The 26,728-nt window shown below is 39.6% G+C and overlaps 1 protein-coding gene across 11 annotated transcripts in view; it reads left to right on the top strand.

The window, feature by feature from the left end:
- The window catches only part of CDC14A (cell division cycle 14A), a 292,712-nt gene that overhangs the window by 8,649 nt on the left and 257,335 nt on the right, over nucleotides 1–26,728 (top strand). For all 11 annotated transcript variants that reach the window (XR_007411413.1, XR_007411414.1, XR_007411415.1 and 8 more), the window contains one exon: nucleotides 20,489–20,564. Coding sequence is in view for 8 of the 11 variants with exons in the window: in XM_025417493.3 (XP_025273278.3) it covers nucleotides 20,489–20,564 (76 nt within the window). In the remaining 3 variants the exon portion in view is untranslated. The remainder of the gene's footprint in view (nucleotides 1–20,488; nucleotides 20,565–26,728) is intronic.

Here is a 26,728-nt window from a genome sequence, read left to right as displayed (position 1 = left end):
AGCTCGTTTTTGGAAAGTGGGACATGCTTAGCTGGAGGTAGCTGTACCCAAGTCATATGTATGAGTAAGGTTTTACCTGTGTGAGAAATTGAGTTGTTCCATTTGGGTGCCCCAGGCTTTAGAGACTTACTTTCTTTGTCTTGGAGGAAGTGGTATGGGAGTGCTGATGGCCTTTGGTTACTTTACCTCTGTGGGATTAGGATTTGAGAGTGTCAAATCAAGAATAGGGAACTGCTTTCTGTGAAAGGCAATTAGTTTACAGGAAAAAGATATCTTAATACTTTAAGGGCAATAAAAATTTAATTAAAGAGAGATAAATCTACTCAATAAAAGGGGCAGATAATAAGGAATAAGAAGGCTGAATTGACTTGATTGTGTTCTTGTTAAAAGACCTGGTGTTTCAGAGTAGTCCAGTATATTTTAACTCAAACATTTAATTTGACTTTCTTGTTGTTTAACCAAACATGCAATTAAATGAACATAGTAAAGTGAACCGTAGTGACTCTAGTAAGCTTCCTAGGACTTGTCCCATTAAAAGGGATTTTGGCCGATCTGCCTAAGGATTTGTGGGTACCGCCAAGGCATTTAAAGAGTGAGAGTATTCTCGATTTTTAAAAGTGTATCTTTTGAGGGCAAATCATCTTTAACTGTCACTTCATCATAGGGATTCTTGAAACTGATGTCTTCAGGACGTTTCTCTTAGTGGTACTGGAGGCAGGATGCTTCTTGAATGGCTAAAGTCAAAGTGGGAATGAAAGAACCCTTTGCTGCTGCTTATGAATGCCCAGAGTTGCTGTGGCACTGAGGTCTAAATCCCTGGTGTCAGATTACAGCTCTGCCCCTAGACCGAATGGAAGAATGGGAGGCCTGCTCCCTGACCCCCCTGTACCTGGATGATGTCACTGCTAGCAGTGTTTATTGAGTGTTCACTCTCTTGTTGGCAATGGGCATTGTTGTGGCTCTCTTTTTGTGAGGTTAGGGCTTGGGGACCTCTTGTGAGTCTGAGGGGAGGGACTGTGTACGTGTCATTATGTCCCATTCGGCAGTGACGGACATGCCAGAGGCTGTTAATATGTCACGGAACAAGCTTCCGTCATTGAAGTCTAAGTTGCTTCTTCAGGGTTGGCTAAATAGTAGATCTAGCAGGAAATTACATTTAGCCACTAAATACAGTTGCTCAATGGTTTTCTGATTGTAGTATTGATATGTGAGCAACAGTTTCTGTGTATTTTAATGTTGATGTTTTAGGATAGGGTGACCAAACGTGACAAAAATCACATTCCTCGGGATCCCTGGGTGGCGCAGCGGTTTGGCGCCTGCCTTTGGCCCAGGGCGCGATCCTGGAGACCCGGGATCGAATCCCATGTCGGGCTCCCGGTGCATGGAGCCTGCTTCTCTCTCTGCCTGTGTCTCTGCCTCTCTCTCTCTCTCTCTGTGACTATCATAAATAAATAAAGAAAAAAATATTAAAAAAAAATCACATTCCTCTTATATTGACTCTACTGTATTTCTGGTGTCTTATAAAGAGAGACTTGCTGGAGAGACCATCCCATTTCTACTGTGAGTTTTGACATCATTTGAAACTATGGAGAGGACTCCAGTCTGGGCAGAACATATGCTTCTTTTGGTTAGGACTTGCCCAGCTACCATCCCACAGCAGTGGCTGTGCTTCTGATTAGCCATCATTCCATCTTTTTTGTGACACCAGCATATTCCACATGGCTAGGTGCTGGAGAATACGATGACAATGAATGCATGTAATACCTTCAAGAAGCTGCAAACCTGTAGGGAGAATGACAGCAGGGCACAGAGAGGTACAGAAGGAGAACTGTCTTCAGGTTAACAGAGCTCCTGTGCTAAGAGGAGTCCCAGGCAGTTGGGAGCACATTTGGTTGAAGTGTTCAGAAAAGGCTTCATAGAGGAGTTATAGTTGGTTTGAAGGATGGTTAACGTTTTTAGGCAGAGAGATGAGAGGAGAAATCCCAGAAGCAAGAACAGCAAGGAAGAGGAAGGAGGCTCCAGAGTGGCTTCAGGGAATAATAGTACGTCCCCCAGTTTGCCTGGTATGTTTGCAGGTCTCTGAGGGATGTGCAATATGAAGTTGAAATGTCAGTTGGGATGCAGATTGAATGCTAGGGTGGGGATCCGCAGTTTCATTGTCTGCTGTTGGACTCTTCTGCGGGTTTTTTTTTTTTTTAAAGATTTTATTTATTTATTCATGAGAGACACACACAGAGAGACAAAGAGAGGCAGAGACACAGGTATAGGGAGAAGCAGGCTCCAAGCAGGGAGCCCAACGCGGGACTCAATCCTGGGTCTCCAGGATCATGCCCTGGGCCAAAGGCAGGTGCTCAACTGCTGAGCCACCCAGGGATCCCCTCTTCTGTGGGTTTTGGGGCAGTCCATGGTATGGCTGAATTTGGGCTAACTGGAAGTAATGCGAAACATTTGTTGAGTGTTTATTTTTTATTTTTTATTTTTTAATAAATTTTTATTTATTTATGATAGTCACAGAGAGAGAAAGAGAGGCAGAGACACAGGCAGAGAGAAGCAGGCTCCATGCACCGGGAGCCCGACGTGGGAATCGATCCTAGGTCTCCAGGATCGCGCCCTAGGCCAAAGGCAGGCGCCAAACCGCTGCGCCACCCAGGGATCCCTGTTGAGTGTTTAAATGTAAGCTAGGTTCTGTTCTAGGTGCCCCACTACTATTAATCATTAATTCATTTTATTTTTTGCAACAATTCTATGAGGCCAGTACTCTTACCATCCTTAGTGTACAGAGATGATGAGAGTTAGGGTACAGAGAGGTTAGGTAACTTGCCCAAGGTCACACAATGAAGACATAGCAGAGCTGGAATTTGAAACCGGGCCCGCTAGTTCTGGAGTACGTACACCTTCGCTTAAAAAGTTAATACGATAGCATTGTTTAAGATGGGTTATGGTGGAAATAGCCTCCCACTTAGAAAAATTCTGGAATATTCAAGGGGAAGAAATAGGTACCTAGATTAGGCTTGGTGGCAATGGTGGTGGAAAGAAGAGATATGGATCCATGTGATTGGCAGCAGATCAGGTGGGTGGGTTGGGGGGTGATGAGGAAAAAGAGGACACAAAGAAGTCCTTAAGACAGCCTGCCTGGGTCCTAGTGAGCCTGCTGGGCCCGTTAATTGAACAAGAAGTAGGTTGGGCGGAAGAAGTGGCATTAGTAGAGACATCAGCCATTCTATTTTGGTCAGGTTGAGTTTAGGGAATTTAAGGGACACCACTTAGACTTGAAGTTCTTAAATTTGGAGGGTTTTCAACAAAGGGTTGAGAAAGCTGTGAGAATGATGTGATTGGGGGAAGAAAGAGAAGCTATAAAGGTCTGTATTTCACAGGCAGGGCTAGGAAGAGAGGAACAAGAGAAGGAGGAAGAAACAGAGAGGTGGACAAATGGGTGGAGAGAGAGAAGAAAGGGGGAGGAATCCATCTTGTCAGCCCTACTTCTTTGGGCAGTGTAGGATGAGAGGTTCTGCAGAGCCCCTGGAAGCCCCTGTGTTCAACCTTTGAAGGGTGTCTTGTGGCGAGAAAAATCTTGACTGTCAAATCATAATGTACACATCTCTAAGGAAAGGAGTATGTTTACATGTATTATCACACAGGCCTTGTACAGCCTTGTGACTGTGTACTTACTCGCTAAACATATAAATGAAATGCTGCCTGTCTGGCTAAATTATCACCTTGGAAATGCAACTATTATTTTTGAATCAGGAAGTAGACTCTTTAAATATTAGGCTGTGGGTACTCTGGACGCAGCTGTTTTGTGCAGTTGTTTAGTTAGTTCTAAGAGGATGATAGCGTGTACCATGATTGAAATGGCAACCTTCTGAGAAGCCAGTGGAGAAAACTTAGCAACATGGCCCCATGAGGTGAGGCTATTTATTAGAAATGAAAGTCTGAATTTTCTGTTTGATTTTCAAACAGAATTTGTCACATTAATATAAAGGGCTGAACAGTTTTAGTAAAATGTGGTTGATAAGAAAGCCATACATTTGTCTTTGGGTTATGATTTCACAGACCAGAATTAAAATCAGAGTATAGGCTAACACACTGGTAGGACAAAAACAGCCCCATAGAAAGAGAGCCTTTCAAAGATTTATCTGTATTTGATTAAGCTACAAATTACGCGCAACTCTCCAGAAAGGCTAATTCTTTGGTTTTGGAATTGGGCCCTGTAATTCAAATAGAGGCTTACTTTTTTTTATAACTTGGCTCAAGTTTTTTGGCTCAAAAGTTAGCAAAATGAAATATGTTATTTGTTATAACCTTTGTGTGCTCCTCTTGACTATGATGATGGGAATAGGGTTGGACATTAATGCATGGAGAGGCAGTTTGCTGTGAAGAGTGTAGAGGGTCTTCATTTTCAGCCTTGTCCATATTCATCGCTCCTCTCCTTATGTTTGCAAAGGGAAGGTATTGAGAATGCAGGAGAGAACTTTTCACGGACATACTCTGGGGACTGAATATTAAGCAGTTTCTGAAGTGACTCAAAGCATTTCACCAAATGTTTTAGCATAAAAGAAGGAGCAGCCTTAATGAGGACTAATTAGCTAAATTAAAGATTTAAATAATTTAAACAAATGTTCAATTTTCACTTAAACTTTATTAAAGCACCCTGACATCAATACAAACAGAAATTCTTGGAAAATAGTATATAAAAGGATGATTTCCTTTATAGTCTATAGGATAGATGTGAGTCAGAATGTGAACCTAGGACATCTTTGAGAGAAATACAGAAAAAAACTTCCCTTGCCTGGAAATATTTGTGGGAATGGAGTATTTGAGTGAGAAGAAAGCCTTTTTATTCAATTTTTTGTTTTCAAGTTAATATTTGGTAGGGCCGCCTGGGTGGTACAGTCTGTTGGGCGGCTGACTCTTGATTTCAGCTCATGTTGTGATCTCAGGGTCATGAGATGGAGCCCCGAATCAGGCTCCGGGCTCAGCAGGGACTCAGTTTGAGTTTCTCTCCTCTTCCTCTGCCCCTCCAGCTTGCTCTCTCTCTCTCTCTCAAAAATTTTTAATATCTGGCAAGTAGGTTTATTTAATGGAAAGCCTAATGCCATTTATGGACGTGGACACATAGACAAATATATGATCTTAGAGAGTCTTAGGGCTATCATTTGGTATTCCAGCTCCCATAAATTGCAATGATAATGACATAAGAGGAGATATAGTTGAATTTGGAGAAAAACTTCCCCATGGGAATAAAAGTCAAATCATAAAAACAGTGTACATTTATAGCTTTGTACACATTAGCTCAAGTCTTCAGAACAACCTTAGGAGTTAGGTGCCATTATCATTACCACTTTACAGATGAGGAAGCTAAGGCTCAGAGGGAAAGCAGAACCCAAGGTCATTGAGCTAGGAGTTAAGTTGTTGAGCTGGGATTCAAGTCATGGGTATTGGTCCTAGAGTTCATGCTTTTATGCTTCCAGCAAGTTCCCATTGTTTTGAGCTGGAGGCTGGTGGGGAGGGTGCACAACAGCTTCATCCCTCCCTGGCATGCTTGGCTCTTCTAAGTTGGATGGTGATGGCTTTGGTAAGAAATGTGCCTCTGATGGTGTGTGCACCAACTTTATATCTAGGCCCTATATGGGAATGAAAATGTTTTTTTCCACTTTGTGGGTGTAATTTTTTTTTTTTAATCTTTTCAGTGGACTACTGAAAAAAGAAAGAAAAAGAAAAGATATTGAATTAATTCTCATTATATATTAATAGGATGGTTGAAAACAAAAGAAGCCCAGCTTGGGAAAACTTTTGCAGGCTGTCTAGGGAAATGTTCTTGCTTCTTAACTGGTATAACTTAAGATATGATAGTTTCTGCATAGAATTCTTCTAAAAACTCAGAAACCTTTTTAGCTTTAAAAGATGATATGTTTACACTTCTCCCTTTCTTTTTTCCATCCTAACCTTGCAAAAATAACCCAGCATTATTCAGGGCCACTTTTTTTTTTATCCTCTGTTTTGAATACATGAGTTTTAGGTGTAAATATGTATGTATATGTAACTAACAGTACTGCATATTATATGTGATGAGGAAATACAGATTTCTGTGTATATACTAACCAGCCAATTCTAAATTCAGTGACCTACTAGAGTCAAATTTTACTTTCTAGGTATTGATTTATTTAAATCCTTGCTGTTTTAAGGCACCTCGGTGGCATAGTTAGTTGGGTGGCTGACTTTTGGTTTCAGCTCAGGTTGTGATCTCAGGGTCGTAGGATCGAGCCCTGTGTTGCGATCCATACTCAATGTGGAGTCTGCTTGAGTCGTCTTTTTCCCTGTGCTCCTCCTCATTGCTTTCTTTCTCTCTAGAATAAATAAATAAATCATTAAAAAAATACTATTTTGGGGACGCCTGGGTGGCTCAGCGGTTTAGCGCCTGCCTTTGGCCCAGGGTGTGATACTGGAGTCCCGGGATCGAGTCCCACTTTGGGCTCCCTGCATGGAGCCTGCTTCTCCTTCTGCCTGTGTCTCTGCCTCTCTCTCTCTCTGTCTTCTCTCATGAATAAATAAATAAAATCTAAAAAAACAAAACAAAACTATATTGACCTATTTAGGCATTCATAGTGGGTAGTCTGTCTCTAACCATCATAAGGACAAATTATTATTCAGTTCTTTCAGTTTGCTTGAGATGAGCCTCACAAAAACATAAAATTTAACCAAGGTGCTAAGGACTCAGTTAAAACTAACTGTGCTGGTCTTAATCAGGCAGCCTGACAGACAGATCCAAATGGGTTGTAGGAGTGTCCAGTGGGGAGCTGTCTGCCGTCCAAGTCTTTCTGTGCCAAGTCACCATGGGGCGGCTTCGTTATTTTGTTTGAAGTAGATTCCTAAGACATCAGATGTTCTCATTTGTAAGTTCATAAACACATTCCAAAGGCCAAAGCAAATGACTTTTGCTTACCCACAGCTTAATACACCTTTGTACTTAAAAAAAAAAAAAAAAGACCCTTGACACATGTTCATAGGAAGTGAAAAGAGCAAAACTTAAACCTTAGAAGTGGTTGAAAATTGCTGGAGAAGAAACTACCATTTAGGTGGGATAGATTTTGGTGTGCAGCTCTGTGCTAAAGCCTTGCCGGGGGGGTAGGGGTGGGGTGTGCACAGATACATAAAGATGGCAGTGGATACAATACAGTGAAGGGCAATATGTGACAAAAGTTGCAAAGGTATGTGTTAGGAATCCAAGAAACACAGAGGTTATTCCTGCCCAAGGTGATAAAGACTTCATAGAGTGATGTTTGAACTAACTTTTGAAAGGTGGTGGAAGAGCAAAGTGTATTTTATCATCTCTGTGAGGACAAGTACTACCTGTTTTTGCTTGCCATTGTATCCCTCTAACCCAGCGTGCTACCTGACGTAGAGCTGGTGCTCAAGAAATTTTAGCTGAGTGAATGAATTGAGTGAGTGAATGAAAGAGGAAGGAAAGAAAATAGAGATTTCAGTGTTTGGGTTTGGCAGGATTCTGTTAGGTGAGGCAAAATATTTGAATGCAGAGAGGTCCCAGGGGAGTGTGGATATACAGTTGGGCACTGGATTGTGGCAAGTTGTTTCGACCCAGGTTGAGCTGGTTTAGAAGGGCATAGAGGCTGGTCAGAGCTCTGGGTTAGGCTGGGAGGTGGGGGTCTGGGCTGTGCAGGACTGGACTAGGGTTGTAGCAGTGGGAACAGAAAGGCTAGATGGGGTGGGGGTGGGGCAGAGAAGCTAGAAGGGATGGATTGATTGTATTTGGGATTGATCAGATTGGGGAGAGGGGGGTGAGGAATTGAAGGTAAATTCAAGGTTTTCGGCCTGGGTGACTGGGACAAAGTGACAATGTAAAGTGGGCAATGTGTGTAAATCAGGAGGGCTTGCCTTTCTATTGCCTGGTTTTATTTTGGGGATGGGGAAAGGAAGTAAAAAGGGAGGTTTATAATGAAAGTAAAAGAGGAGTCTTTGTCTTTTGTGATCTTTGAGGAGAAAACAGAGTGCCTGCCTAGGATTTTTATTTTTTACTTATTTATTTATTTATTTTTATTTTTTAAAGATTTTATTTATTTATTCATGAGAGACAGACAGAGAGAGAGAGAGAGAGAGAGGCAGAGACACACACAGGCAGAGGGAGAAGCAGACTCCATGCAGGGAGCCCGACGTGGGACTCGATCCCCCCCATCTCCAGGATCTGCCCCGGACCAAAGGTAGCGCTAAACTGCTGAGCCACTGGGGCTGCCCCTGCCCAGGATTTTTAGATATTTACTTGTTTAAATCTTTGAAGGTGGCTGGGGTGTTGATCTTAAGTTCCTTTCTGACTCCCTGATTTGAACTGGACTTTCTAAGCTTAAGTGTCAAATTCATTGTTTCTTTAAAAACCTTTTTTTTTTGAGCTTTAGTTTTAACTTACCTAAAAAAATCCTTTGGTTTTGTTAAGCATCTAAATACTTTCAGGACTACCAAAGAATCAGATGTTGAATGAGAACCATCAAAAAATCACCTTATTTATAGAAAGTATGTATTATTCCCAGTCCTCACAACTTGGAAACATTGAGTAAATGATTATAGTTTATTTGTAATCAACAGTGAATTCCTTAATAGGAAATAGTTGTGTGAACTATAGGTTTTTGAATAAATTTTTCTTAAAGATTATAGTTATTTGAGAGAGAGAGAGAGAGACAAAGAGCAGTGGGCAGGGGCAGAGGGAGAGGGAGAGGAAGAAGCAGACTCCCTGCTCAGCAGGGATGTGGGCCTCCATCCCAGGACCCTGAGATCGTGACCTGAGCTGAAGGCAGACGCTTAACCAACTGAGCCACCCAGTCACCCCTGAATAAAATGTTTCACTTATTAATTTATACATTTAACATTTTGGTCTTAAAGGTGTTTACATCCTATTGATGAATTGAAGAATTTTCTAGTTTGGACTTGTTCTTTTGCTATAAAATTGAATTTTCTTTTAGAGAACCAGAAAAGATGGTTTATTTTACGTTTGTTCTTGATGGATACACTCTTGTAATACATTTATCTGGTTGTGACTGGGAATGTGGCATTCCAGTGGGGCAGCTCTTACAAAGAGTTGGGACGTCACATCTTGAAATATGAAAGCAGTTTTAGAATTTGTGGAACCTTTCTAGGAGGAATCTACATTTCTGCCTCCTTGAAGAGTTTACTGCTTACGATTTGCTTTTTTTTTTTCTGTAATACTCAGACTCTATTATTATAAGTTCATTGGTTGTACAGTTTCACTGTAATTCAGGGATGGTTTTAGCTGCTCCTAAGGAATGAGGGGCTCTCTGCTTATGTAGCAGATGGTTCCTGTTAGTTAAACATCTTGTTGTCAACTTTTAGTGGTGGTGATTTAGTCAGTTTTTGTCAGTGGCTATCTACTAGGAGTTGAGTATGTTTTAGGTGCTGCTTGCTGTTGGGTTAGTTTTTTACATTTCTTTTGGTAAAGCAGCCCCTAATAGCTGCCTCCTCCCTACAGTCTGTCTGATAGGTCTAACATACTATGGGTTTATTTTATTTATTTATTTATTTATTTATTTATTTATTTATTAATTATTTTATTATTATTATTTTTTATACTATGGGTTTAGAAACCAGACATCATACCTTATTAGCCTTTGGTACAAAATAAGACTAAATAGACTCTGCCCTGAGAGAGTGGGACTCTCTCACAAACATAGCTAAAGGGCATGAGTTTGTAGCAGGCTTTAGAAGAAACTTATGACTTTGTTTTTTGGTTTACTTGTAATTCTTATTTTTATTCCAGATTGAGATTGAGATTGAGATTTCTGAATTGGGGATCCTTGAATAACTGCTCTTTCTTTCTTTTTTCTTCCTTCCTACTTCCTTCTTTTCTTTCATTCTCTTATTTCTTTCAGAGGGAGAGAGAGGGTTAGGGGCAGAGGGAGAGGGAATGAGAGCATCTTAAGCAGGCTCTATGCATGGGGCTTGGTCTCACAATCCTGAGATCATGACCTGAGCCAAAATCAAGAATCAGATGTTTAATTGAGCTCAATTGTTTAATTGAGTGCCACCCAGGCACCCCAAATAACTAATTTCTTATTTTATACATATTTTTCTTTTAAGAGGGTACAGTATTAATACAGCATTTACATTAGTCCTAGTATCAATTATTGATTCTCTGCAGCTGAATTAATCTGAAATCTTAAAAAAACATTTTTTTTTTCTAAATGTGAGATAAAAAGGTCTTTTTTAGGAAGCTGTGAGTGGTGGGCTTGTAAAATAGTTCTTTTCTTTTCTTTTCTTTTCTTTTCTTTTCTTTTCTTTTCTTTTCTTTCTTTTCTTTTCTTTTATTTTCTTCTTTTTTTTTAAGATTTTATTTATTTGACAGAGCGAGCCAGAGAGTATAAGCAGGGAGAGTGGCAGGAAGAGGGAGAAGCAGACTCCCCGCTGAGCAGGGAACTGGATGTGGGGCTCGATGTGGGGCTTGATGTGAGGCTTGATCCCAGGACCCTGAGATCAGGACTTGAGCTGAAGGCAGACGCTTAACAGACTGAGCCACCCAGGCACCCCCTGTTCTGATTGACCCTCACTAGGGTCAGACATTGTGCTTTGTTTTATAAGCCCTGCAACAGATTGCCTGCAGCTCTACAAAACCCAAAATTAAAGGCTTAGGATGATTTTAATGTGGCAAAACTCTCAGAACTGAAGGGGCTCCTAGGACAAAAAGATTTGGGGTGATGTATAGTCTGGATGAGTCTTTTTAGAGTAGGGGTTACTTCTGGGAGCAAACCGGTCAGGCTAAAGGGTGGCTGATGAGGCTGCCCTCTAGACCTTTCCTTGCAATACAGAGGTGGGTTAATCCTGCTATTTTCTATCCCCTTTACTGCCTTTACTTCTTAGGTCATTTTGTGAATTTTGTCTAATTATGTGCCCAAAGCTAATAAAATGTGATATCTGGTATTTCTCCCACATTAATCTGGTATATAGTTTAGAAGGATTAAATGGAAACAGGCAATATTTTTCCGGATGAACCAACCATATCTTAATCTTCACTCATTACGCAGTCTTCTCTGTGCCAGGTACTAGGGCTATTACAGTGAGCACATTTGAACCCAACCCTATGTTCATGGAACTTATATAGTCTGGTGGGCAGAAGGGAAGTTATTAATCAAATATTCAAACATAGGATTATTTGTAAGTACTCAGAAGGAAAGATCTACTAAAAACACATAATAATGGAGCCTGGCCTGTAGGGGTGGGGTTGGGAGTGTGGGGGGTATGTGTGAAGTGGGGTGAAGGCAGAGGCCAGCATTGGAGAGGGATCCGGGAAGAAGTCCCTGAGGAAGTGTGACTACAGCTGAGATCTAAAGGGTAGATAGGAGTTAACTAGGCCTGGGAGGGTGATGTACTAAGGAACTGAGGCAGGAACTAAAAGGAATAGCTTGGCTGGAGCTTCCTAGTATTAAAAACAGGGAAATGGGGCAGCCCGGGTGGCTCAGCGGTTTAGTGCCGCCTTCAGCCCAGGGCCTGATCCTGGAGACCTGGGATCGAGTCCCATGTCAGGTTCCCTGCATGGAGCCTGCTTCTCCCCCTGCCTGTGTTTCTGTACCCCCCCCCCCCCCGTCTCTCATGAATAAATAAAATCTTAAAAAAAACAAAACAAAACAGGGAAATGAAGCCCCAAAGAGATATGGGTAGGAGCTGGCCCTCACAAGTATGAGGGTTTTGCTTTTAATTCCAGGAGCTTAGAGAGGTAATATGATCATCACTGGGTTTTAGAGTCATTATTTTCCTTTCCAAGGAAATGTGAGGAGGGTTAGTCTTTTATGTACAGGGCATCAGTCATCATTCTGTTTTCTATCAAAGCCATGAGTCTACTGTCTGCATAGTCCTCTTGTTTTCAATATCTGCCATTGAATAAAGGGGTTAACTTATACTGCTTGAGAATGTTTCTGTGGGAGTGAATTTTAATCTTACCAGTGCATTCCTGAAGAAATCTCCTATTGTTTTCATTACTGTGAGTCTCAAAGGGGGTTTTTATTAATTGACTTGCTCCAAAGAGAGAAGTCATAGAATGTCAGACTGTGATGCTGAAAGGTTCCTTGATATCATCTAGTCTGTTGTTTTGCTTTAAGGTAAAGTGGCAACACTAACCCATTTTACAGCAGCAGCAGAACCTTGCTATTTGCCCCAGGTTAAAAACATACTAAGTGGAGAAAGCTTCCTCATACTTCTGGTATTGTGTACTTGGACTTCCCTAAAAACGTAGAATAATGTCCCAAAGACCAGGAGTCAAAGTTGATATTGGGGTTTTCTCCTTCCTTTGTGATCTCAACCAACGTCAGACTTCATGCAGGTAAGTAGATGGTAATGAGATCAAGCTTCCTGCCTTATGAAGCCACTTTTTGGTCTGTGAGTTTGTTCTCCAGCTATGCAGAAAGCATAGTGAATTCAGGGAGAATGGTGTGAGGTTCTTTCCCTTCCTGGAGGAGATCTGAGGGAAATGCCTTCATACCCAGACTCGAAACGTTGAGAGAGCAGAATGCATCAAACAGGGCCAGTTGCCCTTGGAAACATGGGAACTATTGAATGGGTTTGTCCATAACTAGATAACTAGAGTCCTAGACTTTTCTAGATAACTAGATAAAAAGTCCTAGACTTTTCTAGATAACTAGATAACTAGAGTCCTAGACTTTTCTAGATAACTAGAGTCCTAGACTTTTTAGACTCTATTAAGTATACATGTGTATGTATACGCATAGTATATATTATATATAACAGTCTAAAGTGTAAATAATGGCTAGAAATGCGATATTTGATATAATATCAGGAAAGAACTCTAGAACCTTAATTCAGCAGCTTCATCTGATAGATGAGGATATGGAGGCCCAGAGAGGTTAAGGTGCTGGCCCAGGGACAGAGTGATCAAGTTGGGACTAGAACCCCTTGCTTTCCAGTGGTCTTTAGTTTTCCATCAGACTGTATGTGACTGACATGGAGCTGGGATGCTTCTTTGATGTGTTATCTCTCTTTCCTGGAAGTCAACATCAATGTGACTGTGGTTTGTTGTGCCACAAAGGCTGGAGCATAAGCCTTGAGCTGTAGGGGCTTCATACTGTACTTTGATCTTTGATTAGTGTTTCCTGAGCAATTGAAGCCTTTTTGAAATTTGATAATTATGAGTTTCAGCCACGTACAAGAACTTTATCATCTGACTGGAGTGGTGTGGATAATACTCCAGTGATAGGGAAAATATTAAGTGGTGTATGGAGCCCAGAGGGCTGCACTGATTAATTTCATAAAAATTCTATGTTTGCACACACATATATATAATCTCACTATGCTTTGGAGGGTATTTGCTACTCAGCATTATCACATTGTGATAATGTTTACTTGTCTTCTCATTAGGTGGTAAGCTCCTTTTGAGTAGGGAAGAGCAGTCAGCAGCCTTTCCGTAAATATTTGAGTGAGTGAATGAATAGACAAAAAATGTCAGTGGTGCTGGTAAAAAATTGAAGAGTTGGTATGCCTTATGATAATCTTACAGAATTTTTCCATCGTATTTATAAAGCAGTTAAAAATATTTTTTTAGAGGTGACTGGGTGGCTCAGTTAGCATCCCATTCTTGGTTTCAGCTCAGGTCATGATCTCAGGGTTGTGAGATCGAGCCCTGTGTCGGGCTCTGTGTATAGTGCAGAGTCTGCTCAAGATTCTCTCCCTCTTCTTCCCTTTTCGCCTTTCTCCCAAATAAATAAAAAAATTTTTTTTGTATTGTCAGCACTCTGATTAAATATACTAACTTACAGTGCTTTGCCCCGAGTAGGTGGTCATAAATTTTGTTGAATGAATGAGTACTGCTTGGAATATAGCTTCTCTTTTTGCTGAGGAGTTGAATATTTTTAGATGAAACTTCTGATATGTAGAATAAGGTACCCTAGTGCTTTAGGCAACGATTTCTCTGAGAATGAATTCACTTAAATTAGAGTTTGTTTAAAAAAAAAAGTTTGTTTCAAAACCAAACATAAAATAATATGTCATAAACTTCATAAATCTTATGAGAAGAATTAGACGTCTTGGATATAACAAAAAGGCTTCTAGGCCCAATTTATATTTCACTTCAAATCTGTCGGACCAGCACTGTGGGTATTAGGTGACCCTGTGGGTAGTGGGTGACCCTGTGGGTAGTGGATGACCCTGGTAAATGTTTGCTCTGATCTTTGGGCTCCCATTTTTTTGTCCTCCCTGGAAGGAGATGACTCTCCTTTCTCTCCTCTCCCCACTTGCAGACTCCATTTCTTTTAACTTCTTTCCTTTCAAAACAAGAAAGAGTTTGATTTTAGCTGATTAATTATACTTCCTGAATAAAAGACAGATTAACTGATTTTTACTGAATAATTCATGAATTTCATTCTGGTTAGTGACCCATAATTTGCCAACCTGTAAGGGGGAGTTTACAAAGAGATGAGAGATACATTTGTTTGTTCATTCATTCATTATTCATTTGGAGGGAAAGCTAAAGGTACTCTGAAATATCAAATAATATATCCATGGTTTTCCATGCCCAAATGAGCCCAGATTACCCCTCCCCCCCCACCAAGAAAAGTTGGTGACCGTTGCTTGGCTGTGACTCTGGAGGGCTCTTCCTGGGAATTGCCAGAATGGAAAAGACTTTATCTGGTGTCATTAACTTCAGGCTTAGGAACACACTCAGCCCTCAGGTTTCTTTCTTGTGTCTCTGCAGGGTTTATCTCTGCCATTTCTCCTCCTCTTTCACTGTCCCCGGGTTGATGACTTCCATTTTATCTCTTTTAACCGGAGTCCAACTCTTTCATTCTCCTGCCTCGGTTGCAAGTTGCCCAAGTACATATTTTATACTTTCTAGCACACTTGACTTATTTCAACTGATACCAGTTGGTTTTTTATATTTTTTTAAAATATATTTTAAAAAGATTTTATTTATTTATTTGGGAGAGAGCGAGTGCATAGGCAGGGGGGGAGGAGCCGAGGAAGAGGGAGAAGCAGACTCCTAGCTGAGCAGGGAGTCTGATGCAGGGCTCAATCTCAGGATCCTGAGAGCATGACCTGAGCTGAAGGCAGGTGCTTAACCAACTGAGCCACCCAGGTGATTTTTGTATTTTAATATTTCTCTCTAGTAATGGTCTGGCTTATAAATGTGTTTCCATTTTCCTCCATCTCTGATGAGGGTGGATTCTTATAAAGAAGCATATTGTTGCTAAGTATTTATTGCCAAAATACAAAAGTGGAATATTACTCAGCAATAAAAAAGAATGAAATCATACCATTTGCAATGGCATGGATGGAGCTAGAGAGTATAAAGCTAAGTGAAATGAGTCAATCAGAGAAAGACAAATACCATATAATTTCACTCATATGTAGAATTTAAGAAACAAAACAAGTGAGCAAAGGGAAAAAAGAGAGAAAGGCAAAACAAGAAACAGACTCTTAACTATAGAGAACAAACTGATGGTTACCAGAGGGGAGGTAGGTCAGGGTCCAGGGGGCATGGGTGAAATAGGTGATGGGGATTAAGGAAGGCACTTGTGATGAGCTGTGGGTGTTGTATGGAAGTGTTGAATCACTATATTGCATACCTCAAACTAATATTACACTGTATGTTAACTAACTGGAATTTAAATAAAAGCCTAAGGAAAAAAAACCCTGTTGTTGGTAGGTGTCTTCTTTACTCGTGGCATTTTATTATTATATCAGAGTTGGAGATAACCCAGAATACTGTGAGCAACTAGGACCATTTTTTGCCCAGTAATCTTGACATTTTCAGAATGGATTTAACTAGTTAGAAAACAATATAAAAATATAAAACTACATTATTATAAATACATATATGTTCTTAGAAATGTGAACATTATGAGGAAACAATATATAAAATGGCTTTAAGATAGAGTTTGTTGGTTTTGTATTTGCCTGTGACAATTCTGATTTTGAAGACCCGTTCTAAATTGCTCTTGGCTGTGCAAAGATTTGTTTCTTTCTTTGTTTGTTTTAAAGATTTTATTTATTCATGAGGTATTTATTCACACAAAGAGTCAGAGACATAGGCAGAGGGAGAAGCAGCCTCCCCATGGGGAAACTGATGCAAGACTCAATCCCAGGACCCGGGGATCATGACCTGAGCCAAAGGCAGACGCTCAACCACTGAGCCACCCAGGTGCCCCTGTGCAAAGGTTTTGATTTCATTTCTTAGTATGACTTAAAGTTCATCCCTCCTTTTGTGAAATATGAAAGCTGGTGCATTGAGCTTCAAGATTTTGTGAGGTGGGAAACTCTGGGTTCAGGTTGCTTTTTATTGACCCTTAAGCTGGTGCTGTGGCCAAGATAGAGGTATGCCTTCTTTATTGTAGCTGTCTAATGCTCTTACAGCAACCTGTTTGTTTGAGAGACAGTAGAGGAGAGTGGAGACAGGATCCTCTTCTATTTTTCTATCTTCCCCTGCTCTAGGTTTCAAATTGTCTTTTTTTGGAAATACGACCCTCTTGAACAAAAGTGGATAGGAATTCCCAAAGCCTAATTTCACTATTGGGAACTATGTGGGCCTCTGAAGGGGAAGGACATCAATTGCCCTCAAGCATTTAATCTGTACCTCACTCAGGTTACTGGTCAATTTCTGTAGTGTTTTATAGTTATTTTTGCACATCCTGTCTTTTCATCTTGATCAGTGTTTTCTATCAGTGCAGAACATTTTCTTCAATGATGAAAATGTTCTATATTTTCATTGTCCAAATCAGTAGCCATTAGCTACATATAGCTTTTGAGTGCTTGAAATGGGCTAATTAATATGATGGGAGAACTGAATTTTTAATTTATTTAACTTTAATATTAGTTGATTAATTTTTTTTTAGTTTGAATATAGTTGACACAATGTTACATTAGTTTTAGGTGTATAATATAGTGATTAAGTGTCGCTATGCATTATGATGCTACATTCACCACAAACTTGCTACTGTCTGTCACCAAACAACACTTTTACAATACTAGTGACCATATTCCCTATGCTGTATCTTATATCCCCATGACTTATTCATTCCATAACTGGAAGCCTGTATCTCCTACTCTTCTTCACCCATTTTGTCTCTCCCTCACTTGTCTCCCCTCTGACAACCAGCAGTTTGGTTTTTGTATTTATAGATCTGGTTCTGCTTTTTATTTGTTTATTCATTTGTTATTTTAGATTCCACAAATGAGTGAAATCATATGGTATTTGTCTTTCTCAGGCTGACTTACTCTACTTTCCGTTATACCCCCCAGGTCCATCCATGTTGTCACAAATGACCTGATCTCATCCTTTCTTATGGCTGAGTAATCCACTGTGTGTGTGTGTATGTACAAATACTCCACGCCTTCTTTAGTCATTCACCTATGTGTGTACACTGGGATGGCTCCCATGTCTTAGCTATTGTAAATAATGCTGCAATAGAAATAGGGTACTTAATTTCAATTAATTTAAATTTAATAGCCTCAGGTGCCTAATAACTACTGTGTTGGAGAGTACAGATCAACCTTATGATGTGGTCTCTATTTGATTTACTTTGTTCTGTGTTATTGGAGTATACCAATTTACTTATCTGATGTTTGGTGAAACAACTGTGTTTGTTAACCATGTTGCTTCCAAAAGTACACATGGCTAAGCTGGCTGTAGAGTTAGAAACTACACAGCTTTGAATTTGAAACTGAAGTTGGCTTCTGATGGTTAGTACAAAACTGGAATAAGATGCTTAGAATTCTTTGTGCTTTCCTGAAATTTGTTCAAAGTGAATCTAAAAAGCTGACAAAACCGTAACTAAAAATTCTGGATTTACTATAACATTCTACAGAGGTCAGCATTCATGTTCAAGTAGGAAAAAACAAGGTATATTAGCTAAGAATGTTACTTCCAATAACTCAAGGACAAGGATATCTCTGTGACAAACAGGATTCTCTTAATCATCCTGGTAGGTGCTTATTCTTATATTCTTTCCATTTTGATTCTTCTGACTGTATTCCTGTTGACCATCCAAGACTAGCCAGTAATTAGGTATAGTAAACATAGTTCACTTTGGATTCATGGGTATTTTGTTTATATTTACAACACAGCATCACACTGGGAGCTTTATAGAGATATATCAATAACTTTTTCATCAAACTTTTTATTTCAAATTGTTGCAAGTTTCCTTTTAGGCAACTTTATGTTTTTACTTTCATGAAGCCTGTATATAGAGACAGCTAATTTTGGTGTTACCTAGAATATTAATTCCAACATATTACCAACTTGCTTAATGGAGATAAAATATACAAGTTTGGTGTTCCTACGTAGGGCAAGTGGCTCCTGAAAGATTTGGTGTAGTGTAATGATATATCTATCATACTGTAATTTAGGTAGCAGAAAAAAAGTAAATGACTCTCTTAAAATAAAGGTCTTTTGGGGATGGTTTGGTTTTTTTAACTTGCTGATATTTAGTAATTTTATGTTCTACGCTAAATTGAATCTGAGCATTAATGAGTAAAATATTCATAATGAGGACTCATTCATTGAAGTGTTTTTTTTTTTCATTCGTTGAAGTTTTATCCTATGAGTAGAATATTATTCTAAGCATATAAGGTATAAGATCACCCCTAGAGGCGTGCCTGGGTGGCTCAGTGGTTGAGTGCCTGCTTTTGGCTCAGGTCGTGATCCTGGGGTCTGAGTCTGCCATCAAGCTCCCCGCAGGGAACCTGTTTCTTCCTCTGCCTATGTCTCTGCCTCTCTCTGTGGGTCTCTCATGAATAAATAAATATTAAAAAACAAAACAAAACAAAAGATCAGCTCCAGAGTGAGAGGCTTACTCTGTAGTTGGGCAAGTAGGATCTATACTTAAAAAGAAGATGCTTCACCGTATGTGATAGTGCCTCGATAGTAAGTTTTGGGAACTTTGAGAGAATACAGGTAGTGTTTCCTAAGGGTGACTGGTAGGGTAGGATTTGAACTGGATTTTGAGGAAGCTAAAGAGGAGTAGAAATAGAAAAAGGAGGGCATTCCAGCCAAGGAGACCAGTGTGAGCTGAGGCTTAGATTAAGAATATGCATGGAATATTTGGGAATAAGGAATGGACATTGTAGGAATGCAGATTCCATAAGGGACCTTTAGGGGATAAGGTCATTCTGGAAGCTAGGGGCGCAATGTGTAGGGCTTTGGTTGCTGGGCCAAGGAATTATGCTGAAGGAAGTAAGGGGCTGTTAAACATTTTTGAATGGTCGGAAGATATGTGAGAAGTGAGATATTATGAAGATTAATTTTTGGAATGGAATACAGGATGACTGGGCATAGGAGAAGGAAAATTTAAACAGTAAGGATGTAAGATGAAGAGGCTCTGCCCTTTTGTTGCTAACATAGGAATGGAAAAGCACTTGGCAAATTGAATTTAAATAAAAAAAAAAGGAATGGAAAAGCAAGGGATGCCTTAAGAGTAGTAGCTTTTCTGGTATCATTCTGGTATCATAAGTGTCATATGACACTTAAATTGATATTTATTTGTTGCCTTGTTGCGATTGAAAGGTTTCATGCCTGAGTAACTAGGAGAAGCAGATGTTTGAGTCTGGTGAGCTGATTTGAAGGAAGGGTGGGTTGAGTTTGAGATGTTCTGAGTTCCGGGTGATGGAAGAGCCTGTAGATAAGAGGTTCAGAGGTAGTTGAAGATGAAAAGACTGATGCTGGGTCTCAAGTGTAGAAGCCATCTATCTCTCTTTCTTAGGATCATCAGAAATTCATGATAGTGAGTGCGAGAGAGCTGTGGACTGAAGATTGGAGCCTGGAGATGTCTGAGGTGGGGAAAGGGAAATAGATGGCCAGTGTGTCATATAAGGCAGAAAGTTCAAGGAGCAGAAAACCGAAAAAAGACCACTAGATTGAAGATACTTGAGAATTGAGAGCAGTGTTTGAGTGGAATGGTTAAAATTGGTGACTGAATAGGTGGTAAATAAAACTAAGAAGTAAACATACATGTCACGTTCATGTTGCTTCTTTTGTCGCCTGCTCTTCTGTCCTTTTACTGAATGTCCTGGCAGGGAGATAAAAGGGGGTAGTACTCAAAACTGTCCAAATAGTTCCCTGTTAAAAGACTGCTTACAATAATTGGTGATCAACAGTAGAGTAAAACCATTAGTCATTTGGATGATATATATTTTTTTAAGATTTTATTTATTTATTTATGAAAGACACAGAGGAGAGAGAGAGAGAGGCAGAGACACAGGCAAAGGGAGAAGCAGGCTCCATGTAGGGAGCCTGATGTGGGACTTGATCCTGGGACTCCAGGATCATGCCTTGGGCCAAAGGCAGGTGCTAAATTGCCAAGCCACCCAGGGATTCTCTCATTTGGTTGATATGAATCAATTACATATTTATCCTTACTCCCGATAATAACTGAAATTTGATTGCCATTTTAATGAAAATAAAAAATGAGGATTGATGTTACTGAAAATTATATTTCTACTAAATACTACTTGTTTTTTTTAATCTCAGTTTTTATGCAGATTTTGGACCTCTGAACTTGGCAATGGTGTACAGATACTGCTGTAAACTAAACAAGAAACTGAAAGTGAGTATTATGGTGATGTTTATATTGTGGTATTAAAAATTGGAACTTTGAAATCTGACCACTGACTGGGATTGCTGTGCACACACCACTTAGTTAGGTAATCTTGATCTTTGGATATTTATATGTGTGGTTCACCCAGAAATTGAAATTGATCCACCTGAGTCTTCCATAAAGGACATGTTAACCTCTTTCATTTTTCAGGATGAATTGAAATGTGAGCTGAATGAAGTCATTGGAATAGGGACCTAAGAAAGAAAGCAAAAATCCTTTCAGGTCATTGTTTAATGAGTCTATCAAATTCCTTCCCAGGATGATTTTTCTGAAACCAGGCAATGAAGGGGCTCATCAGTGCATGGCAGGAGCTCTGGAGCTTTTTTTGTCTGGTCAGCATTGCAATTTTGACATAATGTCTTGAGGGTCATCTTTGTGGAGTTAACCACCAAGTGAGATTGATGAATTAGTTGTGATACAGCAAGGACTTTACCTGTTAGAGTAGAATGTGGGTCATACATTTAGCATTCATCTGTATTTTTGATTTTACATGTTTTTTTTTTTTCTCTTAAACTCTACACATATATAATAATGAAAAGTGATATGTATACTCCTGGTTTTGGTAAATTTATTTCATCACATAGAATGAAATATTTATCTTTTTCTTCCAGTTTTCTAAATGAGGTTCTTAAATGTAATGTTTCCATTTGAAAAGTCAGCTACTGTACAGCATGCTGTTAAAGATGACTGCTAAATTATAATGCTCAGGTCGTTTATTTCTGTTGGTTAGAATGTTACTGGTATGACATAGTACAGTGCCTTATACATATTAGCTGCTTGGTGATCATCTTTTGATTTAATTGATTTTTATTGAACTTACATATAAAAGTCAGTCTCTGGTGAATAATTTACTGTAAAATGTGTATTTATGAATTCGCAGATTTTTGCCATTGATCTGAAAAAGCTAAATGGTGGTGGAATGAATACCAGAGAGAAATTTTTTTTGTCAATCATCGTATAACATAAGATCTGTTGCAATCGACTGTTTAAAGAATTAACTTGTAAAGTATTATCTGACTTGAAAAGATGTATGTAAATTCCTTTGACTAAACTGATCTACATTTTTCAGAAAAGAAGTTACTGCCAGTAGTTTAGAAAATAAAGTCAAAACTTTTGTATTCACCAAGGAAGCAAATATCCTAAAAAGGATTGGATATAAAAATATAAAATGGACTGTTAGTGGGTGAATTAACAAGGAAAGGATAGTTCATAAATAATTGAAGCTTAATTCTTCCTTTTGAGGACCTAGGAATTTTTTGGCGTTCTTGATTAGTCCTGTTAGTATGTAGTTGGTATGAACTGGGTATTATAATGAAAGGTTTGGGATCTGATATTATTTGAAAGATTGAAGAGAAAGAATCATTGTTTTGAAAATAAAATTTTTTGGTCTGACTCAGTGTTCTACTTAAGAGTAGATGGCTTGAATAAGGCAATTTTTCTACCATGTTTGATACCAAATAGTATAGGTAAGTGTATACATGGACTTGTTTCGATTTGTTTTCATTTACAAAGCTTTCTTTTCTTTCACCATTACATGAAAGTTTAATAGAGTTCAACAGTCCCTTGGTTCATTTCAGCAATCAGGTAATCTGATGAATGCCTATGAGGACATTTTTAGCTTTAGTGCAGCTAGTGGGCACCCTGTTACTTGCTGAAGGGATGAGTTTTCAAAACCCAAATGTTAATAAGTCCCGAGTTATCCTGAAGCATCCATGTAGAATCTCTATATTAGAAGAAAAAGACTGACTTTACCAATCCAACACTACAGTCGCTTCAGCCTTATAGAATCTGTTTCTTTGGCTATAAGATAGGGATTATGGATCTCCCACAGAGGGGTTAGGTTAGGATTATATTAGGAATATATGTAAAAAGGCTTTGCACATTTTGATGCCTCATGCTTAAGAAAGTTACTAATGGAACATTTATGACTTTGGGTAAGATATAACAATAACACTCCCTCAGCCCCCTAGCTATCATTTCCATCATGTCCGATATAATTTTAGGAACTGAAATAACCATTTAGTCCAGCCAATTAATTTTGTAGGTGCAGGAAGGGAGGCACAGGAGAGGCAGGTGACTTGCCCAAGGCTGCAAAGTAAAGTGGGAGCTCGATCTCAAGGCTCACGACTTACTCGTGCTCCTCGCCACCTTCCTTGGTGGCCGAGCCTCTGTGGTTTGTGATCTCTCTGTGCTGGCTCACAGCGCTGCCGCAGCTGACTTCACCTTGTTGTCCCGTAGTGGTCTCAAGGCTCTTCTGCCCCCTTTGCTCCACCGACTGACTGCCACCCCAGCTGCCTTTCTTCCAGAAACCCAGACTCCAGGCTTTCCTGCTTTGAATGTGCCCTGCTCAGTAGGTACCTCTCACATTCTGTCTCTCTCACCTTCATGTAATCTCCAGGCCCTCGGGCTCCCTGTTTTCTCAGTCTATCGCTCCCTGTCGGTGTTTCTCACCTGCAGCCCCTTGTTTGCTCATTTTGCTAAGACCTCGGGGCACCTTGCTTCCATGCCTTTTGTCTTGCTTGCCTTGGCAGCTCCCACCCTTGGCATCTTTCCCAGTGGATGATTTCCTGCACTAACTTACTGATTTACTGAAGAATGCGGTACCCCCGCCACTCCCAGCTGTGCACTTTACCCCAAACCACACCATTCGCTCCACTCAATGGCTTGTGTAGTCCTCTCTTAGTTGAATGACCCTTTTCCTTAGTTGAATCGCTCTTTGTTCTTTATGACCTTGTTCAGGCACCACGGCTTCTAGGAGGCATCTCCATGTCCTTCTCAACAAGGTTGGAGGTGCCTCCTGTTTTCCCAGAATTCTCTGTGCAGATCTCTATTACTAAAGAGTTATAATTACCTGTTAGCATTGCTTGCTCTCACTAGACTATATGCACCTAGGAGATGGAGACATGACATATAATTCTGTGTCTACAGTGCCTCGCACAGGGTCACCAGACACAAAGAAACTTCTGTCAATGTTATCACGATCCCCTTGACTTACAGGTCCTCTTTTATCTTTTTGCCTCCGGAGGTTTCAGAATATTGTGCCCTCACTGTTTACATCTTCACTATCCACCGATTAAGAAATCATCCTTTGCTGTCTCACTTGCCTTCCTCACCCTGGTAAAACTGCTCTGGTGACATTTTTTTTAAAATATATTATTTATTTGAGAGAGGGAGAGTGCATGAGGCAGGGGGAAGGACAGAGGGAGAGGGAGAAGCAGACCCCCCACTGATCAGGGAGCCCATGGGGCTCGGTCCCAAGACCCCAAGACCACAACCTGAGCCGAGGTAGATGCTTAACTGACTGAGCCACCCAAGCGCCCTGCTCTGGTGACATCTTAAACACCAGATACAATGATGTTTACTTGGTCCTCAAACTCTACTTCTCTGAATATTTTGGCACTATTTTAACTGATTACAACTTCTTAGAATATTTCTCCTGTGTGGTTTCCTAGCTCTTTTATGCATGTCTTATTAGCTACTTGGACAATTTTTATTTCTTCCAACAAAGCTCTAATTTTTTTCTCCTTTATTTGATAACCTATATAGATAGGTAATATTTTGCAATGCATTTTATTCCAAACCTATATTTTTAATTTTTATATTATCAAAAGGTATTTTTTCAAGTTGATGATTTGAAGTGATGATTTATTGCTTTTTTTGTGTGTGTGTCGGTATGGGTTCTATTCCTAGTGACTTTCATTTTAATTATGTTGAATAGAATGGAAAATTACCCATCAAATATCTACTGAGATTCAAAAACCAAAAGCAGACATCACTACCATCAACAAAAAAAGCCCTGTTTTTTAAGTTTTAAACTATATTTTAAAAAGTGTATGAGGCACCTGTGTGGCTCAGTATGTTAAGCATCTGCCTTCAGCTCAGATCATGATCCTGGGGTCTTGGGATCAAGGGCTCCCTGTTCAGCAGGGGTCTGCTTCTCCCTCACCCTCTACCCCTCCCCTCTGCTTGTGCTTCCTCTCTTTCATGCTTTCTCAAATAAATAAAATTTTAAAAAAGAAGTGTAAACACTAAGAGTTGTACAGTGGTAGGTTGTAGTTTGCAATTTCTGGTCAATAGTTACTATAATGAGGGAAGCAATCCAAAGAAGGAAGATTTATTGAAGTGAGAACAATTGATAAAACTGTATGTATTATTTGATGTAAAATACCATCAGTGATTGATAGGCTAGACCAGAACTTATTAATTTGGTATTTTAAGAGGTCCATTAACCCATGAAATTATATATAAAATTTTATGTATTTACATTTTCCTCTAAGAAGATTCATAATTTTTTAACGAGTTCTTAAAGGGATTCTTTGCACAGACAATGGTAGCAACACTCGGCTAGAATATACAGGCTTCTAAAAGGGAAGACCGTTCTAGCAACATAGTGATATTTTAAAAAATAATGCCTTCAAACTTAGTCATATAAGCAAATCTTTCAGTGACTGAAACAATAATAGGAAGGTTTTATAAACATATGATTGAGCTAGCTTTTCCTAAAATGGTCAATACAGTTTTAACTGTTGATTTCATTTTTCCTCTGAGAAAACTAAAACCTCAGTCCATGAAAAAAAAATCTAAGAGCATCACTGGAAAAAAGGGGCATTTTCTAGGGCAGTGATTTTTTTTTTTTTTAATACTGCTCTTTCGAATCAACAGGACAATTACAGTAATCTTGAGGACTGCTTTTAAAAGGTTTAAAAGAATATTGACAGAAGTGTAATTTTAAATGTACAAAACATCCCATACAACCCTTTCAGGGTAAAAGGAGAAGGGGGGGCCATGGGCCTGGTGAAATGGACGATTGTACTAAAGTGCTGAAAGTACCTGGCAGATGGTGGGGGCTCAGGGAATGTCCTTGTTGCTGAATGAATCAGTGCAGTAATCCTATCTGCTAACCAGGCACCTGCCATGGTATCAGGTGGTTGTACACAAGAACTCTTTTGATATAATGATCGGACCACCCTCTAATTCTAACTATAAAAACCTGTTGAGATTTCTTCATGAAGTTATCTTCTGTTTCAGGTTCATGGGCTTTTGGGGGAAGAAAAGCAAGTTACATTCTGGAGACAGTTCAGGTAGTTTAAAGAGGCATCAGGGGTTCTAAGACTGTTAATCCACATGAGAGTGAGCATACTTAGAGTTTGCCAAGCATGGAGTCTTTCTCGATGCCCATTCAGAAATCCACAGGCAAGAAGACCTCGTTTAATGGAGAATCCCCGAATGCCATCCACTAAATTATCATCGTGGTCAAATAATCTTTATGAGCAACTTTTCTTTGATAATTTGACTTCTACTCTGATCAAGTGTGCCATTTCATTAATGAAACATATGGGGTTTGTACAGACCGTACAGAGATACCTTTTTCTTTTTTAAAAAACTGCTCAGCCTATTTTGTTTTAGCTAAAAAAAAAATAAATAAAATAAAAACCATATTTTGTTTTGTACAGCCAAAGAAAATTTTCAAGAATATCCCTTTCCTGGGAAAGTTGGAGGTAAAACATGTAGAGGTCATGGCTGCTGACAGGAAGACCTGTTCATTTTATCGCTTTTGCAATGAGATGACAACTGATTGCTTTGGAGACGCTGATTGCTGCGGCCCTTACTGGGCTAGCCTAGTCACCTGTAAGAGAATGATGCCTTGGTCACCATGGCCCCCATGCTATAATCTACTTAATCTGAGTGCCATCACTGGCAGAGCTTGCTTGTTTAGGGCAGTGCATGGGCTCTATATTTTATTAAAGAGCATATTGTCTGGGCTGCACTAATGTCTTCCTTAGCTCTATCAGGCTGGTTCACACAGGTTAACTAAACATGGTGTTCTAGCCAAATGACTTGAAGATTTTACTCTTAAGCATGGCAAACAACTTTACCAAAAGGCTGCTTAAAAACCCATTTTTCTAAATTATGCTTAACTCTTTTGTGTGTGTATGTGTTGTCTTTGAGCTTAATTACACCACCTTGCACCACCTTTTGTTTTTGAATGGTTGAGTAGTTGGTGGTCTCCTGTCCTAAGCTGAAGAAGTGCATGATTTGTATATGTCACCACCATTCAAGGATAGCCTGGGCTATTTGTGATTCGTGTAGCATGTCAACATTTTCTCTGAGTT

This window comes from Canis lupus, chromosome 6 (genome assembly GCF_003254725.2).
Source record: "Canis lupus dingo isolate Sandy chromosome 6, ASM325472v2, whole genome shotgun sequence".
NCBI classification, from domain to species: Eukaryota; Metazoa; Chordata; class Mammalia; order Carnivora; family Canidae; genus Canis; species Canis lupus.
Note: the sequence above shows the minus strand (reverse complement) of the source record. Positions and strands in the feature narration are given on the sequence as shown.